Consider the following 18,983-nt stretch of genomic DNA (forward strand, 5'->3'; position numbering starts at 1 on the left):
ATGAGAAGAAAGCAGAACTTGGCATATAACACACACACACACACACACACACACCCATGGATAAAAGATCAAATGTAGGTAAGATTTTCAAGTCTGACCTTGATAAGAGCAAGGGTATCCATACCTTGCTGTTCAAGTGGCAGGTCTGTACAAGCAGATGACCTTGGCTTCCCAAGCTACAGTGGCTAAGGATTTGTTTCTATGGACATGCAAGCCAAACTCCCTGGGACATACAAGGCCTACTGGGGCAGTACAGTTCTTTTGGATGTCACTGAAGCAATAATGAGCAACTTTGACAGGGAGAGGTGAAGGCTAAAGGGAAATGGCTTCTCATAGGGGGACATCAAAGTCTGATGCAAACTAAAGTCACAAGTATGCAGAAAATATAGACAGACACAGAATCTACCAGTAGCATGGAGGAGAGTGGAGAAAACCATGCCTTACATAAGTCCCCTAGGGCAAGTCTGATGGCTTTGGTCTAGGAAAGCCAGCAGGGGGCATATCTGAAGAAGCCAACATCCTACTGATGGGAAGTTTGACCAACTTCCATTGGCATCCTAAATCCCCAAATGATAGACTCCCCTCTCCTTCCCACTGATGTGTATCCTCATTCACCTCTGCTTGAGTTAGTTTGACTAGGTCATAGTTCTGTGAGCCTTCCCAAAACAGATGAGGTGTCACTGGCCTGAGTTATGGAAGGCACTGGCCATTCTTCTTGGCTTTTCCTGTTTTACAATGTGTCCAATTTACAAGTATTAGAATGCCTTCTTCTGACCCTCAGTGGATCTTTATCTTACTTTAGGGTAAATAAATCATGTTTTAGACATCACACTGAACAAATTCAATTTGTCTTCATGAAAAATAGCCCTTGGAAAATGGGCACCATTGTGTACTGATTAAGACTGTACTCTGAGCCAGACTCTCTGAAAGCCCATCCTAGCTTTGCCATTCACCAGACTGTGTGACCTTGGCTGAGTGACTGTACTTCAAGCCTTCACTTTCTTATCTATTACACCTGGATAATACTGGTGCCTGTCGCTTAGAGCTTTTATGAATATTATGGGAAAATTATGAAGTAAATTATATACAAATATTTATTACATAAATAGATATTCATGCATTACATGATCAGCAAAACTTATGGTCTGGAGTCTGTAATTTTGGTCAACAAAGAGACACTAAGGAGAGCCATACACTACCATTACATAACATGACTAGGTACTTGGCTTGGGTGTTCTTTCTGTGCATGAACAAGTGGGAAATTTATAATTACTGAACACACACTGAAAGCTGGCTTTATATTAACCACTGGGATGAAGCTAAAAATTGCTAGAATATAATCTTTGTGGCAGAGAAATTCCCAGGGCAAATGGAGGGCTGGATTCAGGTCAGAAGGCTTCATGACCTACCGTGATTCTATCATCTGTAAAATGAGGGTGTCTGACCAAGAGACTCCCATGGTTTCCTTTTCATCTAGTTTTACATTTGCTGGGGCAAGAGATCATGACAGCTATCAATGACTACCTTTTCAGTTTTGCTACTTAATAAGCACTGTGCTCAGTAACGGTGTATAAAATGGGTGATCAATACTGTACTATTTGGAAGGTCTTCAAGGCTATGATCTTAGGATTTGGCTTCTAAAATGTGTTGGCAGAAGCAAGAGTCTTCCATAGACTGACACTTCACATGCTAGGGCAAGTAGCAAAGTACAGAATTGAAATGTCCAAGCAGGAATCTGCCTCAGAAGACACAGGGGCTAAAACACTTAGCTCCATCCTGAGTTCTGAGGAGAAAGGTTATACCAATCATGGTTAGTCATCAATCCCTGACATTCAGGCTGACGTTTTCTTCATTGTTCCCCAGAATATCAAACTCACTAACAGATCAGGAGCTGCAGTCAATTAGCTTGTGTTCAAATTATTATTCTGCCATCTCAAGCCAAGTTATTGCATCTCTCTCTCTCTCCTTTTAAAGCTTATGATAGTTTAGTTTGCTCTCTATTGCCTTGATTAATACCATATCAAAAGCAACTGGGGAAATAAGGTGTTGTTTGTATGTATGTATGTATGTATGTATGTATGTATGTATGTATGTATTTTTTTAGTTTATACTTCAACCTCACAGTCCATCATTGGGAGAAGTCAGGGCAGGACCTAAAGCAGGAACTCAAGAAAGGGCCATGGAGAAACACTGCTTATGGTTTTCTCTCAATGGCTAGTTCAGTCTGCTTTTTCATACAAGGCAGGACCACCTGCTAAGGGGTGGCACTATCCACAGTGGACTGGACCTCTCACATCAGTCATCAATCAAGAGAATAAACACAAGCTTGTCTATGGGCCAGTTCAATAGAGACATTTTCTCAACTGAAGTTCCTTCTTCCCAGATGGCCCTGACTTATGCCAAGTTAACAAAAATAATTCTGAGATAGTCTAACCTGGATAGGTTATAGCTTATAAGTTAGACTCTATTTTTGATTGGCAGGAGAACCATGGAATAGATAGAGCCTGAAAAAAAAAACCCTATGATGATGGCATTAAACACATATATAAAGTACTTCTCCATCAGGCTGTACTCTAAACACTACCTCCACTACATCTTATAACAGTCACAACAATTCTGTGAGATATGTCCTGGTGTGACCTCTGACAAATGGCAGCAGAGAGGAGTTTTGGAATGCATGAAAGGCCACATGGTAAATGGTAGAAGCAAGAACTATAATTAGAATGCTGCTTCCAGAGCCCGAAACCTCAACAACTACACTATTGTGTGGAGCCTCTTGTGACATTCCGTTGTCAGCACTGAGCCTTCCTTTGTGATAAATGCTGCTGCTCATGCTTAACTCACTATTGCATGAGGACAGGACCCTCAAGTTAACATATGGCATACTAGCTGGTCACTTTAGCACAAGGTGAGTGAAAGTGCGGGCAGTACTCGAGAAGGTCATCCACTACCTGTGCCAATCATGAGAAGTAAGGAGCGAACTTTGCCAACTGCCAAATCTAAGCAGCAAATGCCACAGGAAACCTTAGATGGCAAAGGAAACTGTGACACCAGAGAGCAAAGAAAGATGAAGGAACCAGTTCAGAAGATTCAGAATCTGACTGAAGAGCCATATCACAAAACAACTGGGGAGAGGGGGTCCTATACAGTGGATTTTGAGGTCAAACATCCCTTTTGGACTCACTAGCCATACATCTTTCACTGAGTCTCTTAACTTCTCTGAAGCATCGGTTCTTTTTTATTACAAAGGATTTGGGTTCCTTTTTATTATGGAGAATTAAAACTATTTCTTTTATATAATTGTTTTGGAAATTTGATGAAAACATTTAAATGTTATGAACAGTGCCTAGGAAAGAGTAGACACTAGAAATATCAGTTTTCTTATACAGCGCAGCATGCTTAATGAATAGTGTCTGATTTCTGAGGCTATTAATATTGGAAAAGCATGTACTTTCCAAAGTAGAGGAGATTGAGAATGGTAGTCAGATTCTCTTGACCAGTCACCGGCAGTAGGGTATTCTGCCACAATCATAGGAAAGAGAAATTAGTTATCTTTGGATTTATTTCTAAACAAGGAAAACTCATTTGACACTTCAGGTTGTTATAGCAACAGCTCTTCCACAGACTTTGCAACCTTAGGTTGAGCAGAATACAACTCTGACATCAAATCAAACATCGACAGTGTTCAGCGTTGGATAAATTGCCAAGTCCTTAGAAATGTCACCAACCTCTTGGTTTGTTGTATTCTGGGTGTTTGATTATAATGTAAAATTTTCCAAACCCCTAATTTTTGAACAAGCGTATTCAAGCATATAAAATAACCACTCTGTTCCACCGATAATGTTTAAAAGCTCTTCATAAAATGGCACACTGGCACCTTGTTGATTCCTGCTGCTCACTCATCTCTTATCCTGCAGTAGAACATTGATTAATACCTCGCTCTATTTTTGCAAGATCTTCATTGTCAGTAAATTACTATTTGTGACATAGAATTATAATTCTAAGAGAATATATTTTATGCTGTGACTGGTAGATAAAATATACTTTTAACTTGCAGGGCAAGACCAATTTTCTAATACTTGAGTTCTATTTGCTCAAATGCATTACTGTTATAAAGCACCAATTATGACTAATAGTGGAATTATTCTCACTGCAGTAAGTACTTGGTGTGGTAAAGCTTTAAATACTCTGAAATGTGGCACTCAATTTAGTTAACTACAGGAAATAGTTGATTTCATATAGATCATTACCTTAATGTCACACTGTTCTCCAAGCTCACATGTGCCCAGGGTAGGTGGTGTTCTCTATATATTTATATTCACTTCTATGAATCTCATCACATAAGGCATTCTCTTCAAGTCATATTTGCTTAATATTGATTTTTATCAAATCTTGAGCTCTTTCTTTCCACCACAATCCCTAAATCTCTTGCATTTTAGAGCTGGGTCAGACCAGGTGAAAGTCACAAAAATGGGGGGATAGAAAGGTTAGCCTCCAGCACCACAGGAGGAACTTAGCCTCCTCAGCTAAGTTCCATTGTAGAAGTCACAAACTATCATGCTTTCAGAACCCAAGCATCTAACCCTCTCATTAGCCACAAACAGAAATTCTTCCAAATTATCTTTTTACCCCTCAACCCTGACATATCAACGAATAGGCAACTTAAGAGTTCTACCCTTTAAATGTCTTTGAGTTATTGCTCTATGCTATGCCTGTGTGCTTGTCTTTTTCATCTTTAATGCTGTAGTGTAAAAGCTATTTCAGTTTATACATTTTTACAAGTTAAACTTAAGAACACTATGGAAAAGGCAGGTCAATAAAGGTCAATTGTAATCACCTGGCCTTCAAACCAAACCAAACAGGGTAAAAGGCACCTCTCACACAGAAATTGCTAGAAACTTTCTCTATTCCATCACATCCTCACTTGCAAGCTCTAGATACAATCTGGTTGAGCCCTTCTCTTTACTTAGGCATTTCTCTAAATCTTGCTTGTCCATAAAGAACACCAAATTCAGCTGGAAGTGGGAGTGCACACCTTTAATCCCAACACTCTGGCAGAAGCAGGTGGGTCTTTGTGAGTTCAAGGTCAGCCTGGTCTACAAAGCAAGTTCCATGACAGGTAGGAATGTAACACAGAGAAACCTTGTGTGAGAAAAAAAAAAAAAAAAAAAGAACATTAAAGTCCAAATGTATGTATTGAGTACCACCTACCAACAGATTATAATGTGTTCCAACACATGACCTGGGACTCACAACAGCCACATGGAAATTTACCAATGTTGCATTCCAAAGTTGATGTTGGAATGCAGGAGGCTATTCTGCATTCTATAAAGAAACTGAGACATTTTCCTTCAAGACAGAGCTATGAAAAACTAGGGCAACTTTTTATTATATATTTCTCAAATTTAACTATGGGTATTGAAGAATGGTCCATTCTTAAGCCTACAGCAGTATCTCTAGCCTTGGTTTTAGATACTACATTTAACACCAGTGCCAACAAAAACCACTATGAGTGATTGACAAAGGCACACACAGAAAGTATGCATAAAAATCTAACACATGTAAGCACTTGTCCTCTGGAGAGGTAAATACAACATGATATGCATAAAAGCAGCCACAAAGCATCAAGGTGTGTCATTTCCAGGTAGGAAAGATGGAGGGAAAAAAAAAAAAAAAAACAGACCAACTAGCAGATGCAGCCTGAGCAAGCCAAGCACAAAAATGAATTTTGTGATTCAAAAACAACATAAACATCAATGTTCACATTTGGGATTTTCCCAGGAAAATCTCGACATTTCACTTTGTTTGTATGACTCCATTTCTTTATCAATAAGGAGTTGTTTAATTGCCTGTCCATTAACTTTTGACATCAGAAGGAGAAAATGTATTCCCAGGGCAGCAGATTAGCATCTGTGACCTTCTCATTAGTAAGTTAATTATATTGATTCTACAGACTTAAATCACTAAATTAAGACCTCAGAATACACACATGTTATTTTGCAACAGTCTTCTTTTCACTTGAATTTCAACAAGTCAATTTCTGATCTATATAATGCCCTGAGCACCAGAAATAAGGCTGTTATCAAAACATACATATCTCTTTAAAGGAATAACAAAACAAGGAAATACAGCTTGTCTCCTCTCATTTCCATCTAACCCCTTGCAATAGCAGAAAAGACTTCCCTCCCCCAACTAGAGGCTTCCAGTGAACCACAGTGATGGACAAACAGGTGTAATTTGCCTGCTATCACTCTGAGATGATTCTTGAAGCACAACTGTACTTATACATTTCAACTCTTGCCTGATGAAAGGATTCATTTTTGCTACTAAAGTTGGTGAAAACAAGTACTTTCATTTTATCCTCCACTTACTTCTGAATTATTTCCTTAAGTGGTCAAAGACTATAGGATGCAGAAGTATTATCATGATGGAGGGAAGGCATACAAGATATCTTAAATGACAGAAATGACTAAATTTGGATTCTCAGTTGGAGAAGGACTGAGATTAAACAGAAGCTGGTATTCATACTCAAGCTGAACAGAAATTCACTTGAACTTAAATGCCAGGTCATAGGATACCACTTTCCCACATTCTTTTGCTGTCTTGCTCCATGCTTCCCTTTCCCTTAGTGAGAGCTAATATATTTATACAGTTTTACTTACAATTGTGAAGTTCATGACTTTGAGAATCCAGATGGTCATGGCCAAGTTCACCAGTATTAAAATCATGAGGAGCAGGACAAAGAAATACAGGCATCTTTTCCTCCAGCCGTAAATCCCCACTTTGTATATGTGTGGCCCCTCTGAGCTGGGCATGGTGCTCCTGTGGTGGGAGTACTGTTCCTGAGGCATCTGAAATGAACCAGGCACAGAGAAGCACTCACATTAAAACACTGAGAGATAGAAGGAAAAAGCAGAGGAATCAACTGATGAAGAGATACGGCTGGCAGCTGGCTGTACATTCCCACCTTCCTGACAACTCTAAAAGTCTGTTTCCTCTGGACCAAATATGGGTCTTTCGGGTGCTCAATTCAGTCCCCTTATTTGATGTGTGTATAAGACACCCACATATCTCTGAAGGAAAGATGCCCTGGAAACAATTTTCCAAAGAACTATTAGAATCCCAACTGTGTTTGGAAGGAGATATTCAGAGGGCCACCAAAGTCCTGGGGTACAATGCTGAATGAGTCTGAGCAAATAAATTAACTCCAACACTGCATATGTGTACAACAGAAATGACTACTCAATTTACTTTGAGAGTTAAAAACAAAAGTCTCAAAGCAACAATTTTGCCTGAAATAGCTGATACTGAGAACTTTTCCCTATTTGGAGTTAAAAAGAGTCTTGTGGACACTTCAGATGATTGCTAAACCTTCATGCAAAATAGTGACAATGTCCTCCTGTACTGTGTGTTAATTTCCACTCTACCTTAATTGCCAGCCAAGACTAATTCTGTGCTATAAGATGATCTCCCAATAACTCTCCTATAGATCACAGAGTATCATAGGGGATAGGGCCACAGCAGAGTCATCACTCACTGCTATTTTTACGCATGAAGATCAATGAGAATTAGAAAGAATGCCCTGGAAACCTGGAGGATATGAGACTTTATTTTCTATTTAATCATTCTGTGAAGTAAGGAAACATTCACAGTTTTAGAGTCATATCTGTAAGGTCCCTTGATTTCAATCTGCTAATTTTCAAAAATGTCTAAGTGGGGATTAGAGAAGTTAACCTTCTGCAGTTGACTATAAGACTTCTGTTACAGCAAGGAGATACGTGACATAGGAATCTTGGCATGTGAATCTTGCAGTTCTGACCAGTGAGACACTCTGGAGGTAAGTGCAGGGAAACTAATGATGCTGCATCTCACTTCAGCTGTTTCTCTGTGAGTCACCACAATAAAGAGTATCACTATTTATTTAGGTATGAAATAATCACTTGTTGAAATGATATGCTCAATAAACATAACAGGGTGATGATATAGAAACCAAGAGTTTTAATACATAGTAACAAGTTGAAATAATACAGTGATTACTTGGAAGAAGAACTCCCAGTTATAGACATACACATCAGAATCAGTGGTGGTACTATTCTAAAGGCATCTACAATCTTTTTAATTAAATAAAAATAACAGATTGTGTACCCAATAACCAGTAACACCATAGCCTACCCCATTGCCCTATAGGTAGACAAGCCTGAATGCTATTGGTCTGGAATATCCTCACTCAACCTCAACTAAGCATCAAAATCCAAAAGAAACCTAATGATTACAATTACTGGTCTCCAGTGGGACGGTCTGTATGTCAAATTGCTCTGATTGGTCAATAAATAAAACACTGATTGGCCAGTGGCCAGGCAGGAAGTAGGTGGGACAAGGAGAGAGGAGAATTGTGGGAAGCAGAAGGCTGAGGCGGAGAGACACTGCAGCCGCCGCCATGACCAGCAGCATGTGAAGATGCCGGTAAGCCACCAGCCACGTGGCAAGGTATAGATTTATGGAAATGGTTAATTTAAGATAAAAGAACAGTTAGCAAGAAGCCTGCCACGGCCATACAGTTTGTAAGCAATATAAGTCTCTGTGTTTACTTGGTTGGGTCTGAGCGGCTGTGGGACTGGCGGGTGACAAAGATTTGTCCTGACTGTGGGCAAGGCAGGAAAACTCTAGCTACAGGGAGACCATTGTAAAAATGCTGCCCAGGGGATTCTAAACATTTTAGTGCATCTGAATACATAGCTTCCCCCTTGAAAACCTCTTTTCATAGTATAACTATGTTCAGAAAAAAATCTTGTAACTATCATGTTAAATATCAAGAAAGCAGAGCCAGTTGGATCATCTTCAAAGAATACAGGGTCTCAGGAAGCAGTGAACTTTTGTCCAACACCATTATTGACTGGCCAGAGATTTCAAAGTCCTGTCAAATCATAAGGTTAGAATCCAGATCTTTTGCTGTATATCTTAATGGCCTTCTCTCATTAGTATTGGGGCCTTTTACTCCCACCACACTCCCAAATCTTCAGTTTCCAACTCTGTAAAATGAATCAAGAGCAGGAAAGGCAGTGGAGAACTTCCTTGGTGAGGTTATAGTGGAAGGCATTACAAAGCACACTAAAGTTACTGCTTTAACTCATATGAATAACCCTGTACCAAGTGGAGAACTCACATAGGCTGAGGGTGCTATTTTTTTCAACAATCCAAATATATTGAATTGCTAAAAACAAATAAGCAAGACAATATTGAATCCATCTTTCTTCTCATTCTTTCTTAGAAAAATAATTACAGTCAAATGAATGAAGTTGAAAATTTAAGTCCTCCCTGGGACAGTCTCCTTTGAACAACCTTGAAGAGGCCCCAATACTATGAGAACACAGTCAAATACTCCTATGGAGCTGACCATAAATGATACTGTCAATGGAATTCATTAGACACTGTCTTTCTCTACTCTGGTTTCCTTTCCCATTGGGGCTTTGGAGGACTTACAAGTATTTTGAAGATTCAATAAAGAGAAAACTGAACTAAGAGCTCATACAGCTGGGATGGTACAGAATATATTTACATGCCTTGAAGCATCCGTACAGGTACATCATTGATGGCTCTCCTGCTGTTGGAGTGTGTTTTGGAGATGTTTGTTTCAAGCCATGGCATCATCAACCCACTGAACATGGGAACATTATTGACACAAAAGGACACACTGTTGGTAAAGTGACCCATAGTGGGCAGCATGAATATGTGGAGAGTAAAGAAGAGGTATGCCAGCAGCAATGGGAAATATTCACATGAGTAAAAATTTAAATCTACAAGTCAATTTTCATGGACACCTAGTCAAAACAAAAATTCTCTGCTCTCATGAAAAATACTGAATTCACTACATATAATTACACTCTACTTATTTTTCCTTTTGTACAGATATTACAGAAAATAAAATTAATTATAATACTTGTGTCTACAGGTTATATACAACAGATATTCTTACATAGAATTATAAGCTTTACATATCACGATCATCAATAATTAAAATTTTCTGTCAGAACTATCATGGGAGACAATTACCTTCCTATCTACACATACTGTCATACCTGAACACAAAATTACAGTGGTAAACAGTTGTCAACTGAAAACTGTGACCACAAAGTATTGATGTAACACAGTTATTAATAATTTTATCCTAGTGTTTACAATATTACCTTTTAAAAACCAATGATTTATTTTCTTTTCTCATTATAATTACATACTAATGCCTTTAACATAAGTTTGTTCTAAGTTTAAGACTTTATTTTTTCTAAAAAAAACAAAAGTCACTAAACTGTTCATTTAAGCTTCTACACGCACACATCTAAGTTCTTCCCACAGTCTCACCCCTAAAGCACCCCACACATAGCTGAGGCTGAGGCAGAACCACAGATAAGGTTGTCCCATGGATCCAGGAGAGAGACAGTATAAATATCCCATTGGACGAAGCTCCTATGCTTGAGGAAACCTAAGAATCACCCTCAGAAATGTGTTAAAGACAGATTATTTGGTCTCACACCAAGGTATTTTAATACAGGAATTCTGGGGTGTCTCATGAATGCCTATGTTTAGAAAGCCTCAAGCTGATTGTGACACTGATTGGAGCATGCCCTGAAGCATAAACCAAGATCGGACACAGAAACGTAACCCAGGTATTGTCGTCCACCACCTCCCCGCCCCAACTCCCCTACCCTGGTTGTTGCCACTGCTTCCCTCTGGGCTAACATCTTCCTCTCTTCACTTTCACAATCCCATATGTTTTTTGAGGCATTTCATTTTTGAAGTTTCTTTCATAGCACACTATTCCACAATTTTATTTAGTTTTAAAATGTATTTTTTAATGAATGTGGCTAGTTTATTGCCATCCCAAATTAATTAGCTGTTAAAGAAACAGATAACTTTAAACAGTTTTACTGGTGCTTAGCTACTTACCAGATCATCTCCTATACAATTTGCATATACAAATAAAAACCTAGCAGGATAGTCATTGTTATTAGGAATTATTATTTAACAAATAGAATAGAAACAAGCAATAGAGTTAATAGAATCAAGGGATAGAGTCTGAACAGCAGTAAATTTAATCATAAGTTCTTCATAGTCTTCTGTGTTTTCTATTTGTTTTCCTATTCTCATTAATGCCCAAGTTTTTCATATCTTCAGTTAGTTGTGACAATTTCATCTACAGAAATGGTCTATTAGAAACATCTATCTTCAAATTACATTGGACTTTTCTTATTGCTCATTTTCCTTAGGCCTCGAAGTTTTATATCCTGCCAAATTCCCTTTCTGCCTGGCACTCATTCCTGTTTTGTTTTTTTATTTTCTGTTTTCTTTTTTTTTCTCCTTTTCATTTAGGAGGTTGTGGGCTCAGAGTTTACTCTCTTCCTCCCTGATTGTCTTTCCTAGATATCTTCTCTGCTTCTTTCTTTAAAGATCATGTTATGACTCAATATTCTGTTTCCCTTTAGAGATGAGCACCCAATGTCTTCTGTTCATTTTGTACCTCTATGGAGATAAAAATGTTTTATCCTCTAACTCCAGTTTCCACATCAAATTTATCTATGTAAGTATTGTTCATCCATTTGTCTGCTCATCAAGTAGTTCTAGAATGTTGATCAGATTGAATAAACCTTACTGTATTTTAAAGATATGATCAAGAAAAGAAGTCACTCTGCCTTCATGAAGCTCACAGTCAGGACAGTGAAAAGACATTGTAGATGTGTAAGGACATGAACAAGATAATATTAAGTGTCTATACCATACAACTAGTATATGTAAACAAGGTATAAAATATCACTTTATAATGACTGACCATGGAAGAACTCTATCAAGATGTGTTGTCTGAGCTGGGACTCAACGGCTAATCTGAGGGTAAGGTGCAGGTAGGATTAAGAAGCATCCTAGGCGGTGGGGCAAAGGCACAGGGAGTACTCTGATGCACAGGCAGCCACAGGTCTGGCTTGAGAGTGTTAAAGCAGACATGAGCTTGGGGTTAAAATAGTAGGAAAGACAGAGGAGACCCTAGTGAGAAGTTTGGGACTACTGAAAAGGCAACAAAACCACAGAGTATATGAAATCAAAATCCAGTCCATAACCTTGCAAAGTGTATAGCAGTGCCTAGACCATAATAGTGATAAAATAGATAGTTGTTGGTTGATGGTGATTGGAACAAATTTTTCTCCACCTTCTAGAATAATCATATATTCAATAACTCTATAAAGGTGAATAGTCCAAACAAATGTTACCCAGCTAAATATGCTTCCTATGACATTTTCTTACATATATGGGGGAAAGATCTTAAGTAGAAGTCTCTTCAAGTAACAGTGTCTTCTAGATGACAGGACCCTTATACTCACAAACTCACAGTGTCTGTAGCTGTCTTCATAAGACTTCATAAGACCTGCACAGTTAACATTCCAGCATGGATGTGGAGGGGGTCATGAGCCCCTACACCTAGCTGAGGAGATATTGACAGTTCATTACTAGGAGAGGTAGAGACACTTTTCTTTCTTTCTTCTTTGTTTTGTTTTTATATTTTGAGACATAGTTTCTCCGTAAAGCTCTGGCTGTTTGGGAATTTGCTCTGTTGACCAGGTTGGCCTCAAACTCACAGAGATTTGCCTGCCTCTCCCTCCAAGTGTTGGGATTAAAAATGTGTGCTATCATTGACCAGTTCAAAGAGTCAGTTTTTTTCCAGGGTGTAGCTTGTAGGTCACCTCCACTCCAGTGGATAGCCCCACCTACACACATGTATGAGCAGCACAAACTGGGTTCAGTGGGTTATTAAAAAGAAGGGAATGAAGTTGAGAGGTAGTGTGTGATGGTGGATCTTGGAGGATTTAGGGGAGAAGTTGGGTTGAACATAATCATAATACATCGTATGTATATATGAAATTCCCAATGAATATAATATTTAAAAAAGGAATCACAAGGCAGTAGTAGATTCCATCAATATTTACAAAACTTCTTTATGCTGTTTCATGGAATCTTTTAACATTGTGTATTTCTGAATACAAGCTCACCTCTCCTAAGTATTTAAAACTTCTTGAACTCCAATATCATCACAGATGTGCCATTTATTTCTTCCAATAAATGAAGAAATGAAAGTCACAGCAATGTTAAGTAGTGCATATCCTCTAACTGTAAGCCAACAAGCATCTCTCAAAGGACAAAGAATGGAAACATGTACAATCTTTGACTTTCCAAAACACGATCATACTAATGCCAGGAAGACTTTAATCCAAAGCATTACTCCACACTTTCACGAGGTTATTTTTAGTGTTCACCTGTTTACAAATTCAGTTGACTTAAATGTAACCTATTTCTCAAGTAAAAAGTGCAGTAGTGTTATGTTTCCCAGGGAAAGAATATAGCAAACTTTCTCTTGCTTTACCATTAGATGGGTATAAATAGCCAATGGTTAATGCTATAATTACCCATAATTTCAGACTATGTGACTGAATACATGAAGAACTCAAAAGGTTAAATTAAAAAAAAACATAGAAAAAAACCAAATCAACAACTGGGAAAATGAGATTAAACTGACGTTTCTCAAAAACTTAACTACAAGTGACCATTACATGTGTGAAATTTTTTTAACAGTTTTAAACATCAGAGAAATAAAAACCAAAAACTACACTGAGATTCTACCTCACTCTAGTCAGAATTATCATTACAAACAATTAACAACAAATACTTCGGAGGATGTGGGTGAATGGATCCCTTATACATGACTGCTGATAATGTGAATTTGTCTAGCCATTGTGGAAATCATTATGATGGTTTAAAGCCAAAACTAAAATAGACTTATTGTAATATACAACTGTGCAAAAGTACCCTAAATCATCACACTACAAAAATTCCTGTACATTCATGTTTATTATGATACTATCCATAGAGCTAAGTTACGGAATCAGCCTTGGTATCACTCAACAAAGACTGGATAAAGAAAATGTAAGGACTAGTAGAGTCTGGGCCAACCTTAGAACTTGGACACTGTAGCCATTGTCCCTCTACTTAAGGAAGCTACACAGCTTCACAGTGATGGGTGCACTTCTGTAATAAGACTCAACATCTGTCCAGACACAGGGAGCAAGCACAGGTTAACTGTTGATGCTCCTTTCGTAATATAGTTGGTATCAAGGAATTCCTTAAGAAAATCCTTTATTGTCTATCTTACAACCTTTTTTTTGGTAGATAGAGAATGCTGGATAGTTAGTTCTCAGGCAAGAACACACAGCTGACATGCTTGGTGGGTTTACATATGGTGCTTTGTTATTGCCAGATGCCAGTTAATGTTTGAATACCAACAAAGTTCTTTTTAATAAGGAAAACAATACTTTTCTCCCAAGTGAAAGTGTTATCAATAATACACATATAAGGTCTGACTTCTAATTTGCAATATAAGAATACAATAGACTTTAGGGGATGATATTTTAAAAAACAAAATTAATTTTAAAGGTATATTGAGGTCATCAAAGTTCACAGTCATTTTCTTTTCATTTTTTCTTTCTTCCTCTCTTTCTTTTCTTTCTTTCTTTTCTTCCTTCCTTCCTTTCTTTTCTTTCTGTAGTCATGTAAAATGAAATAGGCCTTAGTTAGCTCTACTAATTAGGAACAAAGGCACTAGCTGACAGTTTACTTGTTAATTGTGTTTGACTCTGTTGATCATCATACTTCTCAATATCCTCTTCCATAAGGATGGGTATAGATGTAGATGGAGAATATGATCAAAATATAATATCTGCTTTGATATAATCCTTTTTTGTCAGTACTGGTAGTTTAACCAAGGGTACCATGTACATGAGGTAAGCACTCTCCCATTTATCAATAGCCACAGGCTTTTGAAAGATTAAAAACAAAGCCAGGGTACAAAATGAGAACAGTTCTATTTAGTTATACACCATATGCATCGAAAAACATGAGCAAAACACAGACCTTGCTTCCAATGATGTCCCTGTTCCTATCTTTTCCACAGAAAGAAACAACCCAAAAACCAAAATCAAGCTGAACTTCTAACCACACTATGCACCAGTCACCACAGGTAGATTCTGGAATATAGAGGTCTTCAGAAGGATGAAAATGGTCCTATCTGTGCTTTCATCAACCCCCTAATTTAATGAGAAAGGCAGAGAGCAAACACTCAAGAAGTTGAAACCATAAGAATTAGAATTAGCTGCCAGAAAGGAAGCACAAAGGGTCCCCTCATAGAGAACAGAGGCAACCAACCCACTTTGGTCACAGAAGGTCAGTCTGACAAAGTGACAACTGAGGTGAGAACAGGAGAGAAGCAGGTTTCCAAAAAGGTCACAGCAAGTTTCACATTGCTGAACAGCATGTCCAAGGCCTGGACGAGAGTGAGCTTACAGGAGAGAAAGCACCAAATCTATAGAAAAAGGCTAGATGCCAGCATATGCACCACACACCCATAATAGAGCTAGGGACAAATGCAGAAATACAAACCACCATATTATCATATTTGGGAATGAGTATGATGCAAGTCAAGAGAGGTGGGATGTTTGGGTGATGTCTCATCTCAAAATTTCTGGTAACATGTAAAAGCAAACCCGAATTACATAATTGTACAACTCCTGATGAGTTTTTATGAATAGCAGGCAGAAGTTCCTGTATAGGCTCATTATAGTGTTTCAAAGCTGATTGTGGCATATGAACCATTTTGGATTATCTTGGCACATACATAGCCTTCTATTAGCTGTGTTAATTTTGTGCTTTCTGATTTAAAACTATTTGCTGTTAAGTGTTGTTTTCATTCAGCTATATAAACATTAGTCTTGGATTATTAACACCTGACACAACTTTGAAAAATTGTAACAAACTCATCACTTTGAAATTTGATGTAATAATCAACTTTTTTTCTCATAAAATTCATCCAGGAAAGCCAATGACTATTTACAGCCTAATAATGACATTTTCCTTTAAAATGAATATTTGGGTGAATTTAAAAGTCAGGAATTCTACATTTAGCTTCCTGAGAGTTAGAATATATAAATTCTAAGCAACTTTTATTGAAAATTAGACAGATGTGTATGTTTAAAAGAGCAGATATTTAAGAAAATCTCATCTAACTTTTAACCTCTCTCACTTGGAGAAATCACTTTACTGGACTTTTAAAAAAATCATTCCAGAAATGATCAATACATAGAGGGTCCATATTCAATATATATGTTCAAAGCACACACACATTTGAATTTGCCATTTTATACCAATAAGGGCTAATTTCACAGACTCTTCTAAATTTAAGTTGTCCCACTTATGTAAGCAACAAAAAACATATAGGAATTTATTTATTTACTTATTTAAGATTTTTGAAACAGAATTTCCGATAGCCTAGGCTATTTATTCTTTAGCTCTCTATGTTGACAAAACTATCTTGATATCCTGATCCTCCTAAGAACTGTGATTACAAAAACCATCACAATCACAACACTTCCTTTCAAAATTTTACCTTTTAGCAGTTGGATGGGTGGGGGGACTGGGTAGAGAGGAGGGAGGGGAAACTGTAGTCTGTATGCAAAATAAATGAAAAAATGTTATTCAAATTAATAAATAATATTCTGTGGATTCATGATATAAGTGTTTCCTTAGATATGAAAACTGAGGCTATTCTGCATAATTTCCTACTCCTGTGTTTATTTAAAACAATAATTGACGGTTTCTACACTGTGCAGGCACCAGGCAACAAGGCTGACTCTGTCACTCTCCCAGAACAATGTGTCTTAGTGGAGGAAACAAAGAAATAGTCATGATTAATATTGATCATCAATTTGATTCAATTGAAAAACTCTTAACAGATGAGTAAAATGCAACTCTTGGTGTGTCTGTGGAAACTCATTTCCGGGAAAGGGCTCATTAAGGGGCGAAGCCTCACCCTGAATGTGGGCAGCACCCAGCACCCTCTTATCCACAGGAGATAGGAGAGACAGGTATTATCCCTGCTTCCCATTTTTCATGCTGTTCTCTTTTGTCACACTCTCCTGCCATCATGACAGAAACCTCTGAAATCTGGATCCCAAATAAATCTTCCCTGCTTTTAAGTTACGTCTGGATTTCTATCACAACAGAAAGTCTGAAACGCAAATAAATATGTAACTTCATCTATATATCATTGGATATCAACCTCATGAAGGAAATATTGAAGCAGTAGCAGAAGGATGATGTTTGGGGCTCTGCTTGTGTTGGAGGACTCCTCCAGAGAAAGCCCTCTGTAATGGAGGGATTGGAGGGAAAAACATGAATGAGCAAGTTAATATGCATAAGGACAGGGGGGAAGCACCCATAGAGAAAAGAGAACTAGCAAGCATGGAGCAAAGCCTTAGGGTGGGTTCACTTGGTATGTGTGGAGGGTGTTTTCTAGATGATGGAAGGCCACGAAGAAATTGAAAGTGTGGTACAGATGGCTAAGAGGCTGTGCAAGCTCATACAAGCTGCAGTCAAATCCAGCTGTTATACTGATTGCAACAGTAAACCACCACTGCAGAAGCAAGATGTGAGGACGAGATACTACATTGTTCTAGACCAGTGACTGTCAGAGATGAGAATGGAAGCCATGGATCCCTCTGGGGACAGGTGATAAGGTCCAGACCTCTGAAGATGTAGAAGGGAGGGACAAGACTTGCTGTATGTGGAGACAGTTGGGAAAACACTGCTAATGGACCCCTCTGCTGCCGGGGACAGGGCATGAGAAAGCTCAGGAGTCTAAGGGCAGCTAAAGGTTCTGGCCAAGCATCATGGAGAATGAGAATGCCATTTCCCAGAGGAAAAGAGGAAGGAAGCAGAGACTCAAGGGCAGAAGGGGCATGTCATAAACAGCGGAAGAGGAGTAGATAGTTACATAAATATGGAAATGAACATACTCTCCAAAGCACTGGTGTTAACAGAGGCATCTGGAAACAGTCCTGGAATTTAGGCAGGAAATTGACTTCAGACACAGACAGGTAAGTTTCTAGCATATAAATATTAAGTAGTAAGAACAAATAACTTGCATTTAAGTGTAAATTACTTTCTTCTAATGAACCAGAAAATGATTGAGTATCATTATGTACATTCATTCTCACCATTCTAGAGAGTGAAAATGTGAAATACCACTGGTGTTGCTTTATTTACACAGAAAAGTATCTGTGATACAGATGTATACATTCATACTAGTCACTATCAGACATATGAATGTGTCCATTCCTGACAGTTACCAAGAGGCTAATAATCTTAAAAACATTTCATCAATAAAGAAATAGTGGACCCAAGGAATGAATGAGTATTCTCAAGAAAATCCTGCAGGATTTAGTTTTGGGACTCAGACTATCTTTTCTTTGAATTACATGCAGAGTGAGACAAAGGCCTAGCTTTCCCTGAATACAAAACAAGGCACTTAGAATTACCATGGAGGTGTGTGGAATGCATTTAAATGTTCATAGGTACTACCACCACTTGCCAAGGCCAGGTCTTCCTGTGGCACTCTTCTGTGTGTTTGGACTACATTAAGAAACAACCCTAAAGGCCCCAGCACTGGCATTATGACAAGTAAGAAGTAGTGATGGAGGAGACAGATATCCAACATAAAAATACAAGTATATTTTATTTTTGATAGAGGATTAATGAGTTGGAGGAAAGATGAAAAATAGGGTAGCCTGATAAATGTCGTATTTGAACAGAGACTTTGAAGAATCCCAAGAACTGTTGAAGATTTGGTTTTATAAAGTAATCAGACTTCATCTGAATATGATATTTGATATTGTAAGTTGAGGACCAGAGAGGAGTATGTAAGAACACTTTTGAACAGAAGTCATCAAAGGCCTGACAGCAGGCTTAATTCTGTCATCTGTATATGGAAAGGAAGCTATGTCCATCCATCATGGCTACTGTATGGGGAATCATTTCAGCTCACCAGGCACCCAGCACTGCATAGGGCTAGTACTCTCTAAATCCTCATAGATATTTCTGACAAAAGGACAATCACA

General features: G+C 38.1%; 1 protein-coding gene across 5 annotated transcripts in view; it reads right to left on the bottom strand.

Annotated features, from left to right (window-relative positions):
• The window catches only part of Sgcd (sarcoglycan delta), a 937,685-nt gene that overhangs the window by 356,296 nt on the left and 562,406 nt on the right, over positions 1-18,983 (bottom strand). For all 5 annotated transcript variants that reach the window (XM_037201381.1, XM_028888758.2, XM_037201382.1 and 2 more), the window contains one exon: positions 6,663-6,851. In XM_037201381.1, the coding sequence (XP_037057276.1) occupies positions 6,663-6,851 (189 nt within the window). The remainder of the gene's footprint in view (positions 1-6,662; positions 6,852-18,983) is intronic.

The sequence above is a fragment of the Peromyscus leucopus genome, chromosome 8b (assembly GCF_004664715.2).
Source record: "Peromyscus leucopus breed LL Stock chromosome 8b, UCI_PerLeu_2.1, whole genome shotgun sequence".
NCBI classification, from domain to species: Eukaryota; Metazoa; Chordata; class Mammalia; order Rodentia; family Cricetidae; genus Peromyscus; species Peromyscus leucopus.